Here is a 22,472-nt window from a genome sequence, read left to right as displayed (position 1 = left end):
AGAGACCAAAAAAAAAAAAAAAAAAAAAAAAAAAAAAAAAAAAAAAAAAAAAAAAAAAAAAAAANAAAAAATATGCAAATAAATTAAATAAGTATATAAGTAAATAATAAAAAATAAAATAAAATATTGCTTCAAATATTCGATCAATTTCTTTAACAGGAATGCACTCTCTAATTTCAACTATTTAAAAAAAATGGCATATTTGTAATTTTCTACTATTCGTTTTCAATATCAAATGCAAGTAATAACACTTTCACCAGCAATAAAAAGCATTCGCTAAATTTGAATTTTTTTTTTCGTGTACAAATTTTGAACTCAACAAATCTTTGGTAAAAGAAGATAAATTTGTTAGTTTTTAATACACTATTATAAAAAAAAAACAGTTTAATGCTTAACCATTAATTTTAATTTGAACAAGTCGTATTAACCTGCAAGTTTGCTGTAACCTTAAAAAGAATTTGTCACCGTAATATTTAATAGTACTGCCGTACAATAAAGTTTAAGAAAGATTAAATTGTACATCAATATTGTTCAGCATGGTATCGCATTAAATTTGCTGCAAATGTAAAAAATATTATGGTATAAATTTCTTCTCTATATTCCCCCGAGAGCTGCTAGGGGGCAAAAGGAAAATTGGAAGCCGTTAGAATATTTATAATTTAAAAACAGATATTCACAACGAGGACAAAATTAATAATAAAATATTATTCCACAGCTAACAATTATTTTAAGAACACAATCTTCGATATTTATGTTATTGCACTGTAAAAAATCCCCGATCAAATTACGGTAATAAGTACCAGCACTCAGGGTGTCAGTACTTATAATCGTAAAATCCATTTTTACAGCAACGTGTTACAATTTTTGATACCATAATTTTTTTGGCTAATAATTACCATAAAATCGCTAAATCACTCTAATGAAATAAATATCACTGTAAAAGTTACGGTATAATATTTTACGGTAAAAAGGAATTTCACGGATGATGCACCGAAAGTCTCGATACTTTTATACTGTAATTTGATCCTTATATTTTTACAGTGAATGTCACTTGTTCTTAGCTTGTTCTGTCTCATAAATTGTACAAAATAAATATGTTATAAATATTTTTTATTACTATAGAAATATATATTCGTAAATAATACAAATAAAGCATTTAACAATTGTCTAAAAAAATATAAAAATGCAAAGCACGTTAAGTTTCAAAAAAAGGTAGACTTTTCTAAGAAACCCTCATTTCTTTTAGAATTTATTTTTCTCTTACACAGACCAGGTTAAATCTTTACGATTGACACTAACAGTACACATGCTTAACATTTTATTGTTTAAGTATTACAAGCATATTACTCGAGCATTCAAGCGGAATTTATATTTAAAGGGTCAGCAACTCCTTCCCGGCAATCTAATAAATCAAGTCCCGCGCCATAAAATAGACACTAAATCTGTATTAATTCTCACAAAAGGCGCGTGAATACGCGCGTAAAACACTGGTTTAAGTCTCTGTAATATTTTGATTTAGTAACATTTCCTGAAACTTTGTCTTGTATTGTCAATACAATTAAAATCTTCAATTTCGGGAACGAGATCGGAATTTCGAATGAAGTGCTAGCCGAGAGAGAGAGGGAAAAAAAGAAAAGAAAGAAAAAAGAGAATCTTAACATGATAATGAAGAAGAAAAATTCGAATGGAAATGATGCGTGTGTCGTAAAACCTGAAAAGAACTGCTATCATTGCGTATGAAGTGTGTAAATATGAAGCTTTTAACCATCGGTATGGAACGGTGAAAGTTTTATAATCTAATAAGGTTGCTTAAATCCCGCTAACACGTGAGAACTTACAACTATCGGAGCTTAAGGAGCTCTGAATCTAAATTAAACTCTTTTTATTGGTTTAAATCCGTGGAATTGAATGTTAGGATGCTATAAGGTTATTACGATGATAAAAGTATAAGATTCCGATCTAGCTACTGAATCAATAAACGTAATTGAATTAATAATCTTTCATCACATTAAAGTCGATACTTATTTATAAGTTTATTTTTTTAAACTGTCTAGAGATAAAAATTGAACCAATTTCTTTTTTTTTCGTATAATTAACTGCATCCTGTTTTGTGCATTTTCAAAAAATCTGCCTAACGCAGAACCATAATAAATCCGTACCTTAAACCACTACGACTTTGTAGCAATTTTAATAAAGGGTTTCATCGAATCATCCTTTCGTTCGTGTTAAACCATAATATCGCGCACAGTGAAAAATTAAAGTAAAAATTATCGGTACTTTTTATTGTAAAAACCATTTTTACCGGCACATGTTGCGTAACAAAAAAGTCTGACATACCGTCATCTTAACAGTAATAATTACCGTTATATCATTGAATCACTAAATAAATCTTACTATAAAAGTATACGGTTTAATATTTCACTGTAAAAAGGGATTTTACGGATAATGAGTCTAAAGTGACGGTACTTTATACTGTAATTTGATCAGGAATATTTTCAGTGTGTGATCAAGTTTCATAAGTACGATAATATAGTTAAACTAAGCACTATATTAATGTTATAAGAAATTTTAACGATATTCTGGTTTAATACGCTCTAGAATTTTTGACTTGTTCACTGAAATATGTCTGTTTTGGAAATCATTTGTAATTTTTTTTAATTTCAAATATAATACAAACTAGAGATGTGTTGAATATTTTTTTTTTTACCGAGTTTTACCTTTTCAATAATTTTAATCATTATTAAAGACCTTATTTATACAGAATATAAAACAGTATTATTATATTTTGTGTCACTTTAGCTTATCATAAGATTCAAAAGATAAATATATAGGACTTAAACCTAATGAATAAATATTCAACCATTTGAATATATCGCAAACGACTAAAATAGTAAATTTTTATACAAAATTTTTTTACTATACACTAAACAAAAGCAGGGGTTAAGTAGAAAAATTTTTTTAAAAAAAGTATTTCAAACTGAATTAGTATAAAATTGCTAATAATCATCATAAATATTTTAAAATATCTTATTTCGAGACTCCGTAAAAATTCTATTTCAGGCTTGTATGTATTCCTGAAATTACGTTCTTACGAATGCTATTAGAATGTAGTGTTTGAATAATTCTCAGCATACCGCAGTACTGCAACAAATATATTTAATACACATTATTATCCTTATTATTATTTTGAAAAAGATGTAATATTTGTTTTGCAATGCTTTTCTTAATCCGATTGTTATTTCAAAAACTATAGTTACATACTTATAAATGGGAAAAAAATTAAATAAATGAAAATAACCAAATTTTTACAAAATAATATATTGTAAAAGTAAGTTATATATATTTGCAACTCATAAAATTCGCAAAAATACGCAGTGATTATTATGCTTCTTTTTCTATTTAAACTAATATTCAGAAGTAAAAAACATTGCACTTTCTACAGGTTCATTTATTCTGTGAAAACTCCAACTTTCATGTCTATTACCTAATATACCACTGTGAGTTAAACTTTTTTTTCTTATTTCAGCGGAATTTTTTAATCGGTTAACAAAACTATAGTTACTGCCAAATTAAATATTTATTATAGCTATTTGTTTAGATATAATTTTAAAAAAAACAGTAAAATTTACGTAAAAAAAAAACTGAGAAATTAAACTACAATAAGATTAATTAGACGCAAAAAAAAAGAAACTTCTTGTTGACGTTCAACTTCAATTTATTATAATCTTTTTATACATTACATCTTTGTGAGTCAATATAGGATAATAGCAGTCATTACTGTCATTTAAGTATAATAAGTTAAAAGAGCCCGTCAATATAAATGCTTAGTTAGCATCATCAAATGACTGGTTTTTATTCAAATACGTTGTTGGCGCGAATTTTAAAAGGAAGATTATAAGTTTTAGATGTTTGGATTTATCATTGCATTGCAAGTTTTTCAGTAAGAAACTAAAAAAATTAGTGTAAGCAGTCTCTGGGAAAGAAAAGAGATTATCTTAACTTATGTTTGCATGTTATGTTATGTATGTTATGAGAAAAAAAAGCTAATAAAATTACCGTACATTTCTGGTATTAGGAAAAGGAAAGAAAAAAAAACATAATTTTGGTAATTAAACCAAAATATAGAATATTTAAATCATTCATTTGGTTGACAATTTTTCTGTTCGCATGGAAATGGTTTATGGGAATTTCTGGTTTTCAAATATTACACATTTAGTAAAAATACAAAACTGAAAAGTAAATTTAACCGAATAAAGGGATTTCATGACATGATAAAATTATTAAAAGAGCATGGAAATAAAACCATATTTTATGGTTAATTTTACCAAAAATCATTACCAAAGTATGTCGGTAAAAATTTATCGCGTCTTTCAGTGTTCCCATAGAGCCAGAAATATGGTAAAATACCATATTCAGGTATTTTTGAACTCTTTTTCACAGTGTGAATTATCTTAAGTTCAGAGATATGATGTGCTACGATTTCTAAAGAATTATTATCTAGAACTTATTAATTATCGTATAACACTATAATTTAGGGCAAATTACTCTATGATCTTTGTTATTCAATTCAAATCATGCTCATTAACACAATTTTACATAATAGAAATGTAACAAAAGCTAAAAATTCTTCGAAACTGTAAAAACAATTTAGAAACATACGCTGAAAAGAATAAGTTTAGTAACTAACAATGAATATGAAACTCAAATTATTAAGGACTATCATCTCCAAACATCAAAACATTGCCAAGTATGTAAATTATATTGTTATATAAAGGAATAACATATTTTATTTATTAAAATAAGTTTATTTTTACCTAAGCAGATATCTATAAACATTTCTTTAAAATCATGAGGATAAGTAAATAAACTCTGAGTTCAAACTTACGAACACTAGCAAATTTCTTTGCCATCGTTCTTTATAAAATAGTTTGAAATATTCTTATCTACAAGGTTACTTAACTAACATTTTTAACTAATATTCACAACTACAACACAAAACAGATCCGGAAAAGTTTGAAATGTAACATCTCCAAGTTTGAGCGACATATGTAATACATTATCGTGCCGAAAAATACAGAAATACAACTATAAAATAACCTACAGAAAACATGGGGCCTTTGGTGGCACAAGGATTGGGCGATCAAGTTCCCTATAAACGTAAAAAAAAAAATTATTTTTCTTTCTTTTTGTAAAGAGTATCTTAAATTGTTAACACTCTACAGAAATATTTCTGAATAACTCAAAATGGAGGTTCTTAGAACAACCTGATGTAAATTGCTTCAAAAGAAAATAATTTCAGCGTACTTCTCTGTAAAAGATTCCGTAACAAATTACGGCGAAAAGTCCGGGATTTAGGGGTGCCTGTTCTTTTTACAGTAAATTCCATTTTTACCGGAACATGTTACAATACAAAAAACCTGAAAAATTCTTTATACTGTAATTTAATCCTGTACATATTTTTTTTCCTTTTCTCCAGACAATATTTAACGTTGAAGGGAAGAAACTCAAGCAAAATCCGTACTGCTTGTTGAAAATACACGCAATTAACTTAAACAATAATCAATAAACGCAAACATTTTCTTACATCTTATCTAAAATATTTATTAGAAAAGAAAACATAATATTTTTTACATTTCCATGAGTGTTACTTTAAAAACCTTAAAATTTAATTCAGAACTACGCATTTAATTTAAAATGAGACATCCTAAAATATTACATTATGATTTTTTCAGTTTTCAACATTACTACCTTTAAATTTTTTTCTCAAAAAACCAACACCACATATTTGCAAAGCGAAGCGGGAACTCTCCATATCCATGCTTTTTTATAAAACATCTAACTTATTATACAGGCTTTACAAAATATATTGGAATAATACATTGATAATTTTAATTAGAATAGTCGTAAAAAAATTGGGGGCATGTGTAGTTAAGAACATCAGTATTGTGTAAATAGGATACATTTGTGTGAACAATTTAAATGAAATACAATGAAACACGTTTAAGATGTTCCCGTTCAAAAAGTATTACCGTTTCTATGTTTTTGTATATATTTTGTTACCATTTTGTTACCTATTTCAACAATACTTAATTGTTTAACTATTCCCTTTAAGAAATCTTGTTTTCGCCTTTTTCCCGAGTAAAAATATTTCACAAGGTGCTTTCTTTCAAAAGATGCAAAACCTTCAGAAAAAGTAAAGAAAAGTGAGCAGAAATCAAACTGAATGATTGGAAATGAGCAATCAGTTAATAAGGAACTTTTCATATAGTCTTATAATCTGCTTTTATGATTTTTTTTTAAAGAAATACTTAATTAATTTTTTATTACTGTATTTCAAAATTATAAATAACTTAAGAAATGCAATTGAATATTTCAGAAGCAAATTTGAATTTGTAAAAAAAATATATATAAATAAATTTATAAAGGACAACATAAATTGGCACAAAAAATTCATGCTGAAAAAAAGAAAAATACGCCAAAAATATCGCTTTCAGTTTCTATAGAAAAATCGCCTTTAGTTTCTACAGAAAAATCAACTAATAAAGATATATTCCGACCTTTATAAAAAGTTAAATGAGCAGTCTGAAGCCTTTTTTTTGTACTAAACAAAGTCGGATCTTTGATTACAGCATCCGTGTGAATATTGTTCATCTATTTCAACCGTTGTCTTTTAAGATTTTCTCATATTTTTTTCCTCGTGGTTGGTGATGCATATATAGCCTTCTTTTAACTTGTTCTCTGTTACGAATGGCGGGACTTCTCTCACATATTAGCTCTAAATACAGTAATAACACTTTTGTTTTCATTTCGAATTTCTGACTCAATCGTTTCGTTTTTTTGTTATTTAAGTGCCATTTAAGATAACTGTATGTAATGATTTGTTATAATGTAACTATTTTTTACTCTCAATAATTGGACCACACATGCTATAATCGTTTCACTTTAAGTTTTGAAGTTTTAAGCAAAAAAAATAAATCAATTTAAACATAATTAAGGATTAAAAGTGTTTGGAGCAGTATAAAGATTAGCCACATTTTCAAATTGTTCTAAAGAGCGTAAAAAAGTAATTTTTATGAAAAAATAATAAAAAAATAATAAATACAAATAATAATAAAAAAAAGGCAGTAAATTTTCTTTTCTGTATTACGCTGTTATCTAGTAAAAGTTTTCGAAAACTTTCGAACTGTAAAGCACTTATCTGGAAACAAAACTAAAGAACAATTTGACGTAAAAATATCACCTTTGAAAAAAATGCTATCCCTGCTTTTTTAATTAAACCAATGTCTTTTGACTTAAAATGGAGCACTTAAATTTAACTCTTAGTTAATGAAATCAATTAAAGCTGTTCACGTAAAAGAATTAAATTAAATTAAACAGCCTTGTAATTTCTTATCTATACCTAAAAGATATAACGAGACAAAAAATTAATTGAAGTTTCATTATGAAAACACATGAAATATTAGCTTAAACTTAATTTGTATTGCGAAAAGAAAAGTTTACATTGCTCTGGAAAAAGTGAAACAACAAAACATAGACGTAAACGCTACTAATAGAAATAAACGATGCTTACCTAATAACGGAACATTTATCAAAAATATTCATCACCCGTGTGAAAAAGCGGACAAGAGTGTTATTTAATGCTATACGTCTTTAAAATGATGATTATAAGCAATTAAAGAATTTATAACAATTTAAAATTTGTTTAATCGCAGACTAGAGCTTCTGTCTTTCTCATAATTGGAGTGAGGTTTAGCGAGATAAATATATAAAATAACATTAATCAATTAATAATATGGTGATGATTTTGGTGAAATTAGCAATAAAATAAGGTTTTATAATGCGTGATGAAATTTTGTAAATTTGGTAGTTTTATCATGAAACCTTAGAGCATGGCATAAAATCCATTTATTCTTCTAAATTCAATTTTCTGCGTTTTATTCTTAACTCTATGTGGTAATAAGAACTATAATTTTGAAAACCAGAATTTTCGATAAACCGTTTCCATATAAAAGAAAAAAGCACCTAATGAATAGTTTAAATACAGTGTCTTTTGGTTTTAATAATCAAAATTAATTTTATTATTTTAAATTTTTTTTTAACCGCAAGCGTAATTATTATACCGTACTGTAATTTTACCACAATTTTTTTTCTCTGTGAAAACGTAAGAAACTTGTAAACGACTAGGTCTAGTATAATGGCAAGTAGCTAAGCTAAAGTTTTGTGATAACTATTATTTTAAACCTAAAATCCAGTAAAAAGAAAAATTTCAATAAATTAGCTTCATATTTTTGTACTGTTAATTCCAAATACATATAAATCGTCGATAAAACAAAATTGCAGGCGGATATTGCTGAGACCTAATCCTGTGGGACGTTCAAAATCTGTCAAAAGGAAGAAAGGGGAAAAAAAAAATGTCCTTATCTTTTTCCCATGGAAAAGATAGTGTTGGCATCTGTCACATATGCCTATTACATGACAATTTGTGAATCACCCCCACTGCTTTTTATTGTATTATAAGCGATTGCAGCATGACGCAACTGTCAGCAGTTGGTGGCACGTAAGGTTGCTCCTGAGGTAAAGAGCAAGCACGACTTTGCCCTTTCGGGGGCGTTGCTAATTTGTTTATTAAGTAAAGAACAATTATGCTAATATTGGAAGAAAACGCAAGTGATAGAGATTCGTGCATACCAGTAGCTTATTCTGATTTAAAAATATAAATTCATTGATGATTTCAAAATTAACAACAGGCCACGGAACCTCTGCTATTTGACCGTCAAAATATTTCCATAAAACACAATATAAGGTGATCAGAAAACAGCTAACATGCACACATGTAAATAACAGTGAGCATACAATAAATGGTGGCTGTTGTAACATATGATATTGATTATATAGTAAATATTAATACTCTAAAATCTTAATACCATAAAAAGAAAAACATAAGAATGTCGTTTCAGTCATGACCAAAATAAGTTTAATACTTCGAAACTTAATACCGAAAATACATCATTCTTTTATGAATTATTATTTGCTATGAAATTATTGTTATTCCTGTGGCTCGATAACGTTCTACTCAACATATGGAAAACGTAGTTAAATAGTTTGAATACTTTTACGAGATTTAAAAGAATTGTGCTTTGTGATTCACGAATCAGAATAATTCTCAAAAAGAAGTTTTTTGTATACATATAGCATGTCATGAATACTTATACATTCTGATAAACTGTATAAAGATATAAAAAATAATATGCAAGATAACATTTCTAATCAGTCCAATACACATGAAAAATAATTTACATATTTAACATAAAACAATAAATATTCAAAGGAAGTGTATTCTATTGAAGTAGTTTAATGAGCCAATCACTTGTTTTTAAATTAGAAAATAATGCCATCACTAATTTATACATTAATGAGGAATAAGTGTACAACATTGCAAGTTCCTCAAAGCACCGATTTTCTTATTTAAGTTTATGAAATACATAGTTTCTATAATTCAATAAAACTTTGCATTTTTCTTTAAAATTTTATAGGAATTTCAAAACAGTGAATATTTCAAAAAACTTTACTGTTTAAATTATAAATTCACTTCCTTTGACAATACTTAGAAAATTACGGCACTGCTCCTACAAATATACATGGAAGCCCTAGTTATTTAATTTTGAGAAAGAGCTTTTCACTTCATATTCATCGGGATTGTGGAAATAAAAAGTATTTCATCATCAATGAGCGAAAAATGTAATAAATAACACTTTCACAAATTTCAAATCATGAATAATACATTTAACACCAAGTAACAAAAACCAACATTGTGTTATTCGACATATAATGAAAGATATGAACTCTTCAAAAAATATATACGTAGCTGCATGCTCATGGGATTCTACAAAATAAATATTTATTTTAAATTATAGTATTAATAATGGGAACTTATTTGGACAGCAACATTGCCATAATGCCCCTCCGGATAGCCGCAAGATAAAGCAATCTCCAATTATTTAAGAGTCTCGGTGGATGATTGATAGCTTTATTAAAAAAATTGTATCCATATCATCGTTAAAAATACGTTTGATTCCTAAATCTCTTACTACAACTAATCAAAAAAATATCTCTACGGATAGAGGATCTCTTAAACTAAAAAGCTGCTTTCCAGCATTTTATCCAAATATTACAAAAACAATTATTTTGAAGTTAATTAAATACATAATCTAATCAAGAAAACATTATGAGTACCTAAAGCATCCGTACGATGCATAAAAGGTCGAAACTTTTAATTAGACTTGCTGTTAAAAATAATTAAAACCTAAACGCTGCCAAAAAGAAAAAACACTTTAAAAAATAAAATATTAACTTTTTTTAAAGAAATGGAACTTATTCATGAACGTAATTAATAATTTCTAAAGTTTTGAATAACAATTAAAACTTGGATTTTCACTTTTATTAGGATGCCTTATATTTAGACAATCCTTTGTTTAGATAAGTGAAGCGAAAATGGATACAAATCGAAATGGGTGTTCCATGTCTAAATGAGGAGCAGTGCTGTGTGCTTAAAAAGGTATTAGATATGAATGGAGGTTTCAGGCATACCTACACCCATGTCATAGTAACCAAGTTCCCAATTCGGTTCGTCTTTTATCGATCGGGAGTTGTACTTGTATGGAGCACTGCCCATCATGCGGCTCTGGAGGGCCACTAGGGACGATGTGGCTGCAATTAAGAGTGGTAGCTTTTACTATCAAAAACGTAGGATAAGTAGAAAAATTAACACTATTTTACTTATTAGATATCTCAAACCAAAAACAATGGTGAATGAAACACTGGTAAATTACCTCAAGCCAAAAACAATGGTGAGGGAAAACTGGCCGTGTTAAATAATGAAATATAGTTGAATTTCTGTTATTATGAATTAAGCACAAAAAAATCACCTCTGATTAATATATCATAATAATCGATCTACATCATTTTCATCAAAGTACTTTAAACACGAATGTACACATTCGCAGAACAATGGTTGAATTTTGAATAGTAATAGAATGCAAATTTCCTGCAACTTTTTAATCAAATCATTGGCAGCATAGTATCATTCAAGCGAAAACATAGTATCATGTAATCAAGTGCAATAATATAGTACAACTTGCCACCGTATTATGGTTGCAGTAAATTTGAGTAATATTAAGGTATACTATACAAAATTTCTAACGGTGTTATGCATTTTTAAGTTGAAGCATTATTGTCATGCGCCATCTTATACCTAATCATTAGATTTAATTGCAAATCAGAAAGCTAAGCTTAAAATAAACTCTTTCAATAAACTAATGGTAATACAATACGAGGTTCATTTACTAAAAGATGACTTTCTTTTTTCTTATACAGCATATTGCATTCTTAATCTCTCCCCTCATAAACATACATCTCAATTGCCACTTTAACCAACACAAATGGTTCCAGTGGCTCTTAATCTTTTTAAGACTATGATATAAGTAAATTTTAATAAGTCTTAATATATTTTTGAGTTCACATAATATATTTGAATTCACTCTTGTAAAAATTGAATTCGAAAATACTATTGTTTCTAACAATGGATACAAATATCGCAAAGAAAAATATTTGAGTTTTGCAATGATTAAGGTTTACACTAAAAAGGGAAAGATAGCTACAGCTGGTTGTTTATATGCACAGGTGATAGAATATAAAGTGTGCTTAATAAAGGATACGTATAAAAATTCGTCGGTATATTATCAATAAACGATATCGGAAAACCTAAAAATTATTTTTCTCTAATAGTGTGTGTTGTGTTAATTACTTTTTTTTACTATTACGAAAAGGAGAAATATTTCATCCTCGCCAACGAAAATAATTTTACAATTTACTTTTAAAGCGACTACGAAATAACTTTAGCATGGGAATGGATGCTGTAACATCGTCCTTACATCGAAGTTACCATTCTCTATCTCTTGCTGCAGAAGGGTCGTTGATATCTATTTGGTTTGAGGAATAAAAATACACCATCTCTTGCTTTTTAAGCAAAAGAAAATGTAAGCATCACGTTTGTATCAATAAAAACAAAGCGGTTAAGCTTTGATTTATTAGAAATGTAATATTTTCTCGTAATTAAAATGGCGATCTAAAATAATTGTAAACATTAAAAAAAATCAAGACAATTTTATACCGCAATCAAATGCTTCCTTCTTAATGATTCAGTAAACGTATAAGGTTGGACACACCTACACTAAATGACTATTTTTAAGGAAATTGAAGTGTGTTACTTTTAATTATCTGGTCACCTCAAAGAGAACTAACACTATTGACTGAAGTTGCAAACAGATGCTAAAAACAGAATAGAAAAATGGATATATGAATTTGTGGAAAAGATTTAAGAGGATGAGAGAGTCTAATATGTATTTACTAATCTAATATGTTTACTAATTACATAATACACTTAAGTCTAATATGTATTTACTAATAATTAACTATCAATCAGCACTTTCACTCGGCTATTCAATTTTGTGTAGTGATTTGAGTACTTGGTGGCTCATTACATGACAAGATGTGCACTATAGGGTGTAGTAGGAAGCACTTTTCCTTGGAAATGAAATTTGAAGTCTTCTTTTCTTTTTTTTTATATTAAAATTATGATTTTCATATGAATTTTGGGAAACCCAAATTCTTACAGTTACTTTACAATTGATACTTGAATACTTACATAATTAACATTTTTGGAGAGAAAAAAAATGCTTATTCCATAAGATCTACATATTTTTTAATTTGACTAAAAATGCGACTAAACTGAGAATTTTTTATTTACATGATATATGAACTTGGAAAAAAAATAGTTTAAAACACTAACCGAAGAACTGTGGAGTGATAGTCAACGGTGCTTCAATTGCAAAAATTTTAAAAATGCGTTTATGTATTTCATTAATCTGATAATAGTTAGCAATTAATAAATAGCACTCTTTTAAAAATTTATGCAGCATATTTTCTATCAGTAATTACAATAACAAGCTTCGTGCGTAAGATATTTTCCCTACAAAATAATTAAAACCCTTTTATTTTACAGAAATTAGTTACACGTAACGATGGACAGAAACCTATAACGTAAAATACTACTTAAAATACAATTAAAACAATAAATTTGATACTTTTTTAATTACTATTGTTTACAGTAATATTTAGAGCGCTGTTTACATGAAATGTTTCTTTTTTTTTATAAACATTCTTAAGAGAGTGAATAACATCCGCACGCGTCATACGTTTTATTGCAATTTATGAGTTGGTAACTGTTAAAAATTTCAAATATATGGAGAAAAAAAAATTCCTTCCCCCGTTTAAATCTCTTGAGGAATTTTAGTACTCGCTTTAAAGCTTTTGAATTTAGCTAATTAGGGAATCACACGAAATCAAAAGAATCTATTTACTTTAATATTCGGAAATAAATATTCAATTAATTGACATATTCACTCTTTTCAATATCAGACTAATTCAATTTTTTGAAAAAAGTTACAAATTAAAATAGCGATACTTTGAACACAAAGACGTTAATTCGTTTTCATTAATGTTTTGAAATATTATTGAGAAAAAAGGAAGAAAAAAAAACTTAAATTAATTCAATGTTACAAATATTTAAATGCTTGACATTATTGACGGTAATTAGAAAAAATAAAGTTATTGAAAAATACAGAAACAAAAATCTTTGCAAAACTTTGTGATTAAGTAATTAAAAACTGGAGTTCTAATACAAACTTTTTTTCCTACTACGAAGCGTGATCATAAAGCTCATAAAACATGATTGTAACGAAACTGTATCTGAATTAGAAAAATAAAATTTTTATATATAATTTTGTTATTATAAAAGATAAGAAAATAAAATTCAATTAAAGCAACTTGATACACTCTCTACGGAATTAAAGAAACATGTGCCCAAACAGAAGCCCAAATATATTATTTTGATGGATGGAAGTGTTTGAATAATGGCATACGGACCAGAGTTTGCTACACGATGTTAAACTTGAACGATAGTACGCATTTTAGGAAATACTAGGATAATCTGCCAATATGCTCCGAACTATATACTTCCATTTCCGATGTTGTAAAATATAACATAAACGCATGAATTATTTAATTGTATTATAAATTGAACAGGGAAAAGCATTAACCGGAAATGAAATACTGCAAACAATGCTTAAATGAAAAAAATCCCGAAATTTATAGAAATCTTTCTTCATGAAATTGGACATTGATTATTAAAATTACTTTATTTGCAAGACGCGTCTTGTCTCGAAATAACTCTACTATCCCTTTTTAATTCAGTACGACATCTTTACTTTTTAATACTAAATACATATATAAGCCCTTATCTATTATGTAGATGGAAGATAAGAAAAATTTCTTTGCTATAAATGGATGCCCAATGAGTTCCAATCTTAATAATAGCTACTAGTGATATTGCCAAAGCAAGTATTGACTATAAGCGAAGTATAGATTGATTAAATAATGTCATTTATAAATTTTCCAAAAATAATTGCAAAAAATCTGTCATAAATTATTTTTTGTTGAAACTCGCAAGATTAATATAATTTAATAGAGCTTTATTACTTTACATGCAACAGTCATGCCATACGTCAGAGTTTTATCATAAGTTACTTCAATTATTTTCTTCTTTTTTGTGATTGCATTGATTTTTAGGGATTTAATTTTTTTGTGTAACTGATTACGGGCAAAAAAACAGGAAAAAAAAAAAGAAAACCCGTGCGTTGACGTATCATAACTAGAGTGCAATACAGGCACTCTAATCATAACGTAACAGTTATTACAAATTCACGAATATTTCCTCCCGATATATCTACTTAACTGCAAGTGTTGATTCCTATTGCTAACATTAAAAGAGAGCTCTGCATCTTGTAAAACTACTAATTGGTAATTATCAAAATTAAAACTTAACCCACGACATTTTCGCGCGTTCTGCTTCCCCAAATGATTTATACTAAATGTTATACAAAAGGCACTTTTATTTATAGTATTTTACAATTATACAAAAACTACTGATTATTACTGTTATAACAGTAGGTTATACCTTATAAATGATTTTAAAAACTGTAAACAAAGCTCAAATATTTTTCTTTTTTTGTAAGGTGAATCAAGTGCAAAATACTGATAACAATGAGAAAATATTAAAATTTATTAAAAAAATCAGTTAAAAGATTCTTCATCATCTTTCTGCAAAGCTGTTTAGAGCATTTTTTACACACATAATTAAAATTTGATTCAATGTTGGCTTTTGTGCACTTGTCTGATAACACTACAACATGTTCAAAACGCGTTAAAGATGCCACCTAAACAAATACAACTTTAAAAGCGTGAAAAAAATATCTAGTCTTAAAAAGATGCGCCATATAACAGAAAAAAATAGCCTTAGCTATGGCGTTAAAAGTATAAATTATTGGGCTTGCAGCAACAATGTTTTCCCACTGACAAATTTAAATCTTAATACCCCTGCATAAAGCTTTAATAATCTTGGGTGAGGGAGATAATTTTACACTATAGATTCATAAAAAGTAAAACATTCGTGGCTAACAATACTTAAACTTATAATTTCTCAAAACTGGACTCTAGAACCCAGTAAGCCGTAAATACAAAATTTTTAATAACTTTAAACGACTATTTGAATGTTAATTCCAATCGATTAAATAAAAATAAAAAAAGAAAATTACTCAGAAGATATCTTCTTAATATTTTAATCTCATCATTGCACTACTCAGATTTATTACATTTAGGGGTCGGCTACAGTACGGAAGCTGTCAACAAAAGAAGACTCATCTTCTTCCCCCCTCTTACAAGCACTAGTAGATACGCAATTATCATTGCGTGTTGATAGCTGCAACGTTTTTCTATCATGATCCCCGCGACAAATATTGATAAAGCAAATAAAAATCTTCCTAAAAACCCCTGACAATCCCAATCGTTTGAGTCAACATTACCAGACCTACAGCAAGGGTTTTATATCGATATGAACAAATGTTTGTTTGCTACAAAATACTCCATTACACGCTTCATACGGAATTTCTATTTGTAAATTTCGATTCTGTATTGTCTAATAGTGAATGAATCTGTGTATCGAACGCCACTTGCAAACAATGTTAAAAGCAAGCATGCGTTATTAAAAAAACTGTATTTGTAATGGCAAAAATGTTTGTTTAAAAAAAACGTTACCTTGCACGTATACTTCAACTACTGATACCGCAGGGGGAAGTAGCTTTGTTTAATTCTCTACACATACTCGTATACGCATAATCAATGATTTTCAACCAGTTTCTCAACTTCGGCACGGAAAAGTTTTATTAGCTACAAGATTTTTTTTTTATCGTATGCAACCGTTGCATATTTTACTACACTTCTTATAATGGTAATTTGAATGCCCATGTAAAGCTACGTTATTAACTTTTAATATTTTAAAAATGTTTGTTAATTCCATTTAAAATATTTTTTTCATTTATAGGAGAGACTAAATTTCTGCGCAATATTTCAGATTTTACCCTTGCCACATTAGAGAGAACTACCACCAGTAAATACTAATCAAAATCAGCAAGACAAAAAATAATTTCTGCTTCTTTGTTCAATCACAGGTAATAGTCAGTTTTGACTATTAAAATGCAACAATTGGTCAAAAATTATCTATTTCAATATAAATTTTTAGAAATTAGTTGCATGGCGAAGTATCAAACAAATAATAAAAAAGAGCCATTTGCAAAAAATTTTAAAATTTGACCCTGAACATGCTTATTTCGAACAAAACTATTAAATTTTATCATAATTCAAAATCTTAAACATTTTAATTCAATCTTTCCGTTACTTTCTGAATACTCTATAGATTCTTGTTCTACAAGTTCTATTTAATTTCGAAAGAGGGGGACAATTATTTTGAGTTTATTTGATACTACATTAAAAATTAGTAACAATTAGCTTCCTTTGAGATGCCTAATCACAAAATAGATTATCTTATCTCAAAAGTTATTTAAACATATTGGAGGTATGGAGTAAACAATAAAACACTGTCTTTTCTTATCAGAAGTTAAATCTAAATTAATATTACATTGCGATAAATATTTATTTTTTAATTTACCATAAGTTAACTTCGCTGATTGATATGATTTTAATATTATTAAATTGGAGCTTTAACAATCTTAAAGTCAATATATCAATTGCTTCTTCTAGTATTTGACGTTTTTTACAAGATCCAGAATAGCATTGGAAGTTTTTCCTGGTCATAACCGAGGTTTTTGACAAAAAAGAAAAAAACCTGGTTTTTATAATAAATATTTTTTACAATAATTAAAGCTGAAATTAACAAAATGATTCAATTATTGAATCACATAATCTTTTATCGTTTCACAATATTCCACAGGAAAATATAAAAATCAAGCGAACCGGGTGGGAAGGGGTGGGTGTTAAATTTTCTGTTACGCTTAAGACACTTTGATTTTGAATTTACTCAACTTTTCTAAAAAGCTAAAATTGATGCAAAATACTTTCATTTATGCCTGAAAGATTTTTTATTTTTAAGAAATCTAGAAAAAGTTAAAATGTTTAAAAATAAATAGAGACTGATATGCAAAGTTTACATGAAATATAAAGTTTTGACGATTAACAAAAGTTTAATCTGTAGTAGAGCAAATAAACATAGTTTTGTTCCATTAATAAGCTATCTCAGAATTTAAAAGGGATAATTCATAAAAAAAAACATTTTAAAAAACGGGAGAATGTAAAGAGTAATAGATATAAAGTTTTTATATTATCCTCCCGCCTATAAAACTTAATGCTTAGTAAGAAATACCTTTAGAGGAATTCAGATGTAAACAATCTTTTCGATTATTCCAACCAATTATTATCATATTTTTGAAAATTTAGATGCATAAAATATTTAACTAAACTGAAACAAATGAGTGCAAACAAAAGCCAACTTGCTAAAATTTAATTAAAATACTGTCTTTATAATAGAAATAGAGAAGAAAAAATGAATACACATTGACGTAAAATTCACCTATTATCTACTTGGAGAATTGATCCCAAAAAATAACAATGCCATAAAACTGATGATGCTCAATAATATATCGGCAATCAATCGAAAAGACAAGAAATAAAATGTGAAAACCCTCAAATTCTATTCAACCGTGATTTATTATTTCATATACTATACTTTCGCTTTTTGTATTCTTTTAAAAGCTATTAGCTGAATTAAAAAATGGTTAAAATAATTTATTCATATCTTAAAAATAATTAATAAAGATATTCATTACCTAGCACAATACACAGATATCTTATACATTATTAATGAAACTTAAAAGAGTGTATTCAAATCAATATCTCATCTGATTTTCAGTTATTTAATAATGAATCGCCTTTATTAAAGAGATAAATTTTACTTGCATATGCTAGCTAAATCATAAGTGATTTTACTCCGAGAAGCTTAAGGTGTGAACAATAAATTGTTAAATCAACTAAAACCCGCAAGACTCAAGTTGCAGAACATGTTTATGAGTTTCACTTAATTTATTTCTTATACATCTAAAATTTTTACTAGCATCTATTAAAATATACTACTGCTAGCTAAGTACTTCTTAAATAACTAATTATTTAATTTTACTTAAAGTTTCATGAAAAACTTAACATTTAAAAAGCAAGAAATAATTAAAGCTCCATTTTCTGGTGTGAAAACTTTTCATCATGAAATTATTTGTTAAACGTTAACCAGAAAATGTAACAAAAAGAAGAAAAAAATACAGAAAATAAAAATCAATAAAGTAAAAAATACAGAAATTAGAAACTATAACGAAAAGACTGCAAATATTTGAACTGAAATATTGTTAATACAGGAAAAAGAATAAAATAGCGAATATGGTATATAAACTATACAAAAAATTATAGAAAACAAAAACTATACAGATAGGAATGCAAAAAAATAGAAACTGTAGAGAGAAATGAAACAAAATAAACGAAAAAAAAAACAGAAATCCAACGTAAATAGATTTTTTTTAAATTTCTTTAAATGATTTAGTGGAAAATGTGGAACAATGATTTGATACAAAATTGTGAGTATTTAATAAAAGAAATGATGCAGAACGATAACTATGTATATATATATATATATATCATTAAGAAATATTTAATTAGAAACAATAAAACGATGACATAACTTGTAATATATCATTCTAATTTCAATTAAATAAATTTAAAAACGTTAAGATTTGCGAAACTTAGGAAGCATAAACAATATGAAATACAAACATTTAAAAGGGGACCTAACTTATCACATTTATTCCAACTGTAAGGAAAAAAAAATTTAAAATAAAAAACAAATGAAGAATTATTATTTAATTGGTTTAACAAAAATTTAAATTAATTCTAAAGCCTAAAATAAAATTAAAATAAATCATTGCTTAATCCCTAGTACTTTAATTTCAATTACAGCTTAAACTTTTAGCAATTATGGGCTACCATTATAAATAATTATATTTAAATACCAAGTGTGACATAAATGATGGAGAACATACATTATTAGATATTAAATAATGATAGAAGTGATTTAGAAGTAGGGGGTGGGTCAAGGGGGGAGGAGGAGGTAAACACAAATTCACCCATAGCACGTGCTTGCCTCTAATGAGGTCGAGCAGATGTAATCAAGTGTAATAAAGAGAAAATTACTTACCGTCCCTTGGAGGTGATGGACATGGCGGACAGCCGGGTACATTTCCCGGATACGAACCCAGGTACGGATGAGTTGGATATGAATGGGCATTATGAAGAGAAGAGTTCAGGGGGTTATAGTTCATGGGGAAAGGATTTGCACCCAACGGCCGAGAGTTGTGGGCTGAGGCGAATACTGCCTCGTGCTGTGATGGTTGCGAAGAATAAGTTGAACGAATAGGGTAAGCCTGGGCATGGTGGGGCATACCCGCAAGCCCCTGTTGTTGAATTTCCATGAATGCTGATTTATTTGTACCGTCCTGGTCCAGGCCATCCGCTGCACCAGCCATGCTGGAATAGGGGGCCGAAAACTCTGTGAAATTCAACGTGGTGACGGCTTTTGAAGGCACACCGTAACGCAAAAAAATATTTTCAACTTAGCCCTTGAAGTAGGAGCACGAGACGATAGAAGGATAAAAAACAACACAACTTCTTTTTTTGTTATCTTTTTTTTTCTTCTTTTTTGCTTCTCCTTTATGTAAGAATACTCGTCTCTCAAGCTTCAAACTTGCCGTCCGAACGTGTTACCTCTCGCGCTACAAATGAAAGAGTATCCCTTCGGCGGGAGAAAACGTCTCTCCAACGTTAGGATGAATATGGATGAAAGACTAGTCCTGGTCTCCGCCTACTGCAGCTGCACCATTGGTTGGTGGATCGTTTAAACTCCGCCTTCACCTGTCAATCATCAACTCTGGCCGCTTTACAGGCTTGGACGACGTATCTACCCCACGGGCAATTATTTAGGCTGGCTATACATAGGGAAAGCTTTGGTTTTGTCAAGAAAATGATATTTGAAGAGATTCAGTATTGTGTAAACTAGGCTCTGTGAACGCTCTTTTAACCTTGTATGTATCTCCGATGGACGGCAAATTTAGGTAGCGATTATTAGCTTATTTCCTGCATTCGGTGAAAATAGTTATTGGCTCTTTTAAATTACTTGGCTATTTAAAAGAGAACTATATTTATTGTTCTCCCATCTTGTGCTCCATACTTCCTAGAAATAGAAAAGGTTCATTAAATTTTCTTGGAATTTAATTATAAAATATCTGAAGTCGTTATTTTTTTCCACTTTTTCTTCGTTAACTTTTTTTAATAAAGAAAAGAATGCAACGAAAGATTTGTGATTGAATTAAATTATAAAAGTCAAAAATAGTATGTGAGCTAAGCTTAAACATGTTTTAATTCTGACACAAAAAGTTTCCCTTCGGTTTTGTGTATTTTAAATAATGTACTATTACGCTAACTAATATTTATCACACTTTACTCAATTATACAACACATACAATATTAAAATAAATTTATAAAAATTGAAATTTTTGAAATAGGTTGCTCGATTAATAGGTTAAACATGGTTAAGGTTCAGTTGGTACATGGTTGAGTTGGAGACGGTTTGATGTGCATTTTTGCTGACGGGGGTAGATCTGAGTTAGGTTATTTAATTAAGACATAAAATTTTTTAAAATATACCGTAAAGTACACTTTGGCTCCCCCCCCCCTTTTTTTTCTTTTTTTTTCTTTTTCTTTTTAGTTTGCATCTCACGTCCTTGATTCTGAATAACCAAAGTTGGTTCACCTAAATTAAATTTGAAGCTCTATTCTAAACCCATCGATTAATAAAATTTATTTTATCTGTTTAAAAAAAAATTTTTAAATAAATAAATTTCTCACAAAAATTTTGTGTAAATATAGAAGTGGTCACAAATTACATGAAAGAAGTAAGAGAGGGACTTAGAGGGGGATGCTTACGTAATATTTAAGCAGACCCAATGTATTAATAAAACAAAGTATATATTTTTGTGACATTGATATTATAAAGTGATATTTATAATATCATCAAGTGACATTGAAAATAAAATTCTCGACATTTATATACAGCTTGTCAAAATGTAGGCTGTCGATCCGAAGTTTCTTTTTTTCGTGTAACAGACTAAATAATTTCTGAATACATAAAATTTAATTGAGTTTAGCATAATATTAGAAAGAAAAAAAATCTATTCTACGTTCGTTAATTCAAAAAAATTACACTTTGACTTAATAAAATTCTTAAGCCTTAGAAATGTTAAATAAGATAATAGTAATAGATGAAAAGTAATTGAGTAATGGAACTAATAACAATTGATAAAAATGAATCTCATAAATGTACCGAAGGAGAGGTCCCGATAAGGAGACAGAATCGAGAATACCGTTATATTTTTTGACGAAATCGGTTTACCTATGGGAGAATATTAACTCCATATCCCCTCCTTTGATTTAACCCTCTGTTGACCGTCAATATTACTCAGAAACTATATCATGTCACCATCTTATTTTGTAATTAAATATGGAAGTAAAGCATTCTAAATGCTGATTCCATGCCCATACGTTGTGAATCGATGATGAGTTAACTCGACATTGGTTGAGTGAATTCGTCATCGGTCAAAAATATATTAAGTCTTGAGGACCATATAAGTCTTGAGGAAAGGCATATCATACAAGCTGATAATTTTCCTTAAGGTTACAATAAAAGGGTACAAATTTTTAACCCTCTCGATAGTCTATAAGGGGAAAAATTATAACACTAATCACACCGACTACAGTGCTGGCGTATAATATCTTCAGTGGTAGACGGATCATGGATTAGAATCGTCGGGTTAACCGTGGTAGGTTTTCATGGTTTTCCTTTTCTTGTTAAGTATATACTGGTTAGTTCCATCAAAAAGTCCTTCGCGAAGGCCAGTTTGTCACAATGCTTG

The 22,472-nt window shown here is 28.4% G+C and overlaps 1 protein-coding gene across 3 annotated transcripts in view; it reads right to left on the bottom strand.

The window, feature by feature from the left end:
* LOC107450100 (homeobox protein DLX-6-like) overlaps window positions 1-20,733 on the bottom strand; it is a 59,382-nt gene extending 38,649 nt beyond the window's left edge. Inside the window, exons 1-3 of one of the 3 annotated variants that reach the window (XM_071187219.1) lie at window positions 19,703-20,733; window positions 10,588-10,707; window positions 5,102-5,149 (exon numbers count right to left, since the gene is read on the bottom strand). In XM_071187219.1, the coding sequence (XP_071043320.1) occupies window positions 5,102-5,149; window positions 10,588-10,707; window positions 19,703-20,030 (496 nt within the window). In that variant the 5' untranslated portion in view covers window positions 20,031-20,733. 3 annotated transcript variants of the gene reach the window in all.
* Between the last annotated feature and the right edge of the window lie 1,739 nt (window positions 20,734-22,472).

The sequence above is a fragment of the Parasteatoda tepidariorum genome, chromosome X1 (assembly GCF_043381705.1).
Source record: "Parasteatoda tepidariorum isolate YZ-2023 chromosome X1, CAS_Ptep_4.0, whole genome shotgun sequence".
Taxonomy (NCBI): Eukaryota; Metazoa; Arthropoda; class Arachnida; order Araneae; family Theridiidae; genus Parasteatoda; species Parasteatoda tepidariorum.
This window is presented reverse-complemented; position numbering and strand designations above follow the sequence as displayed.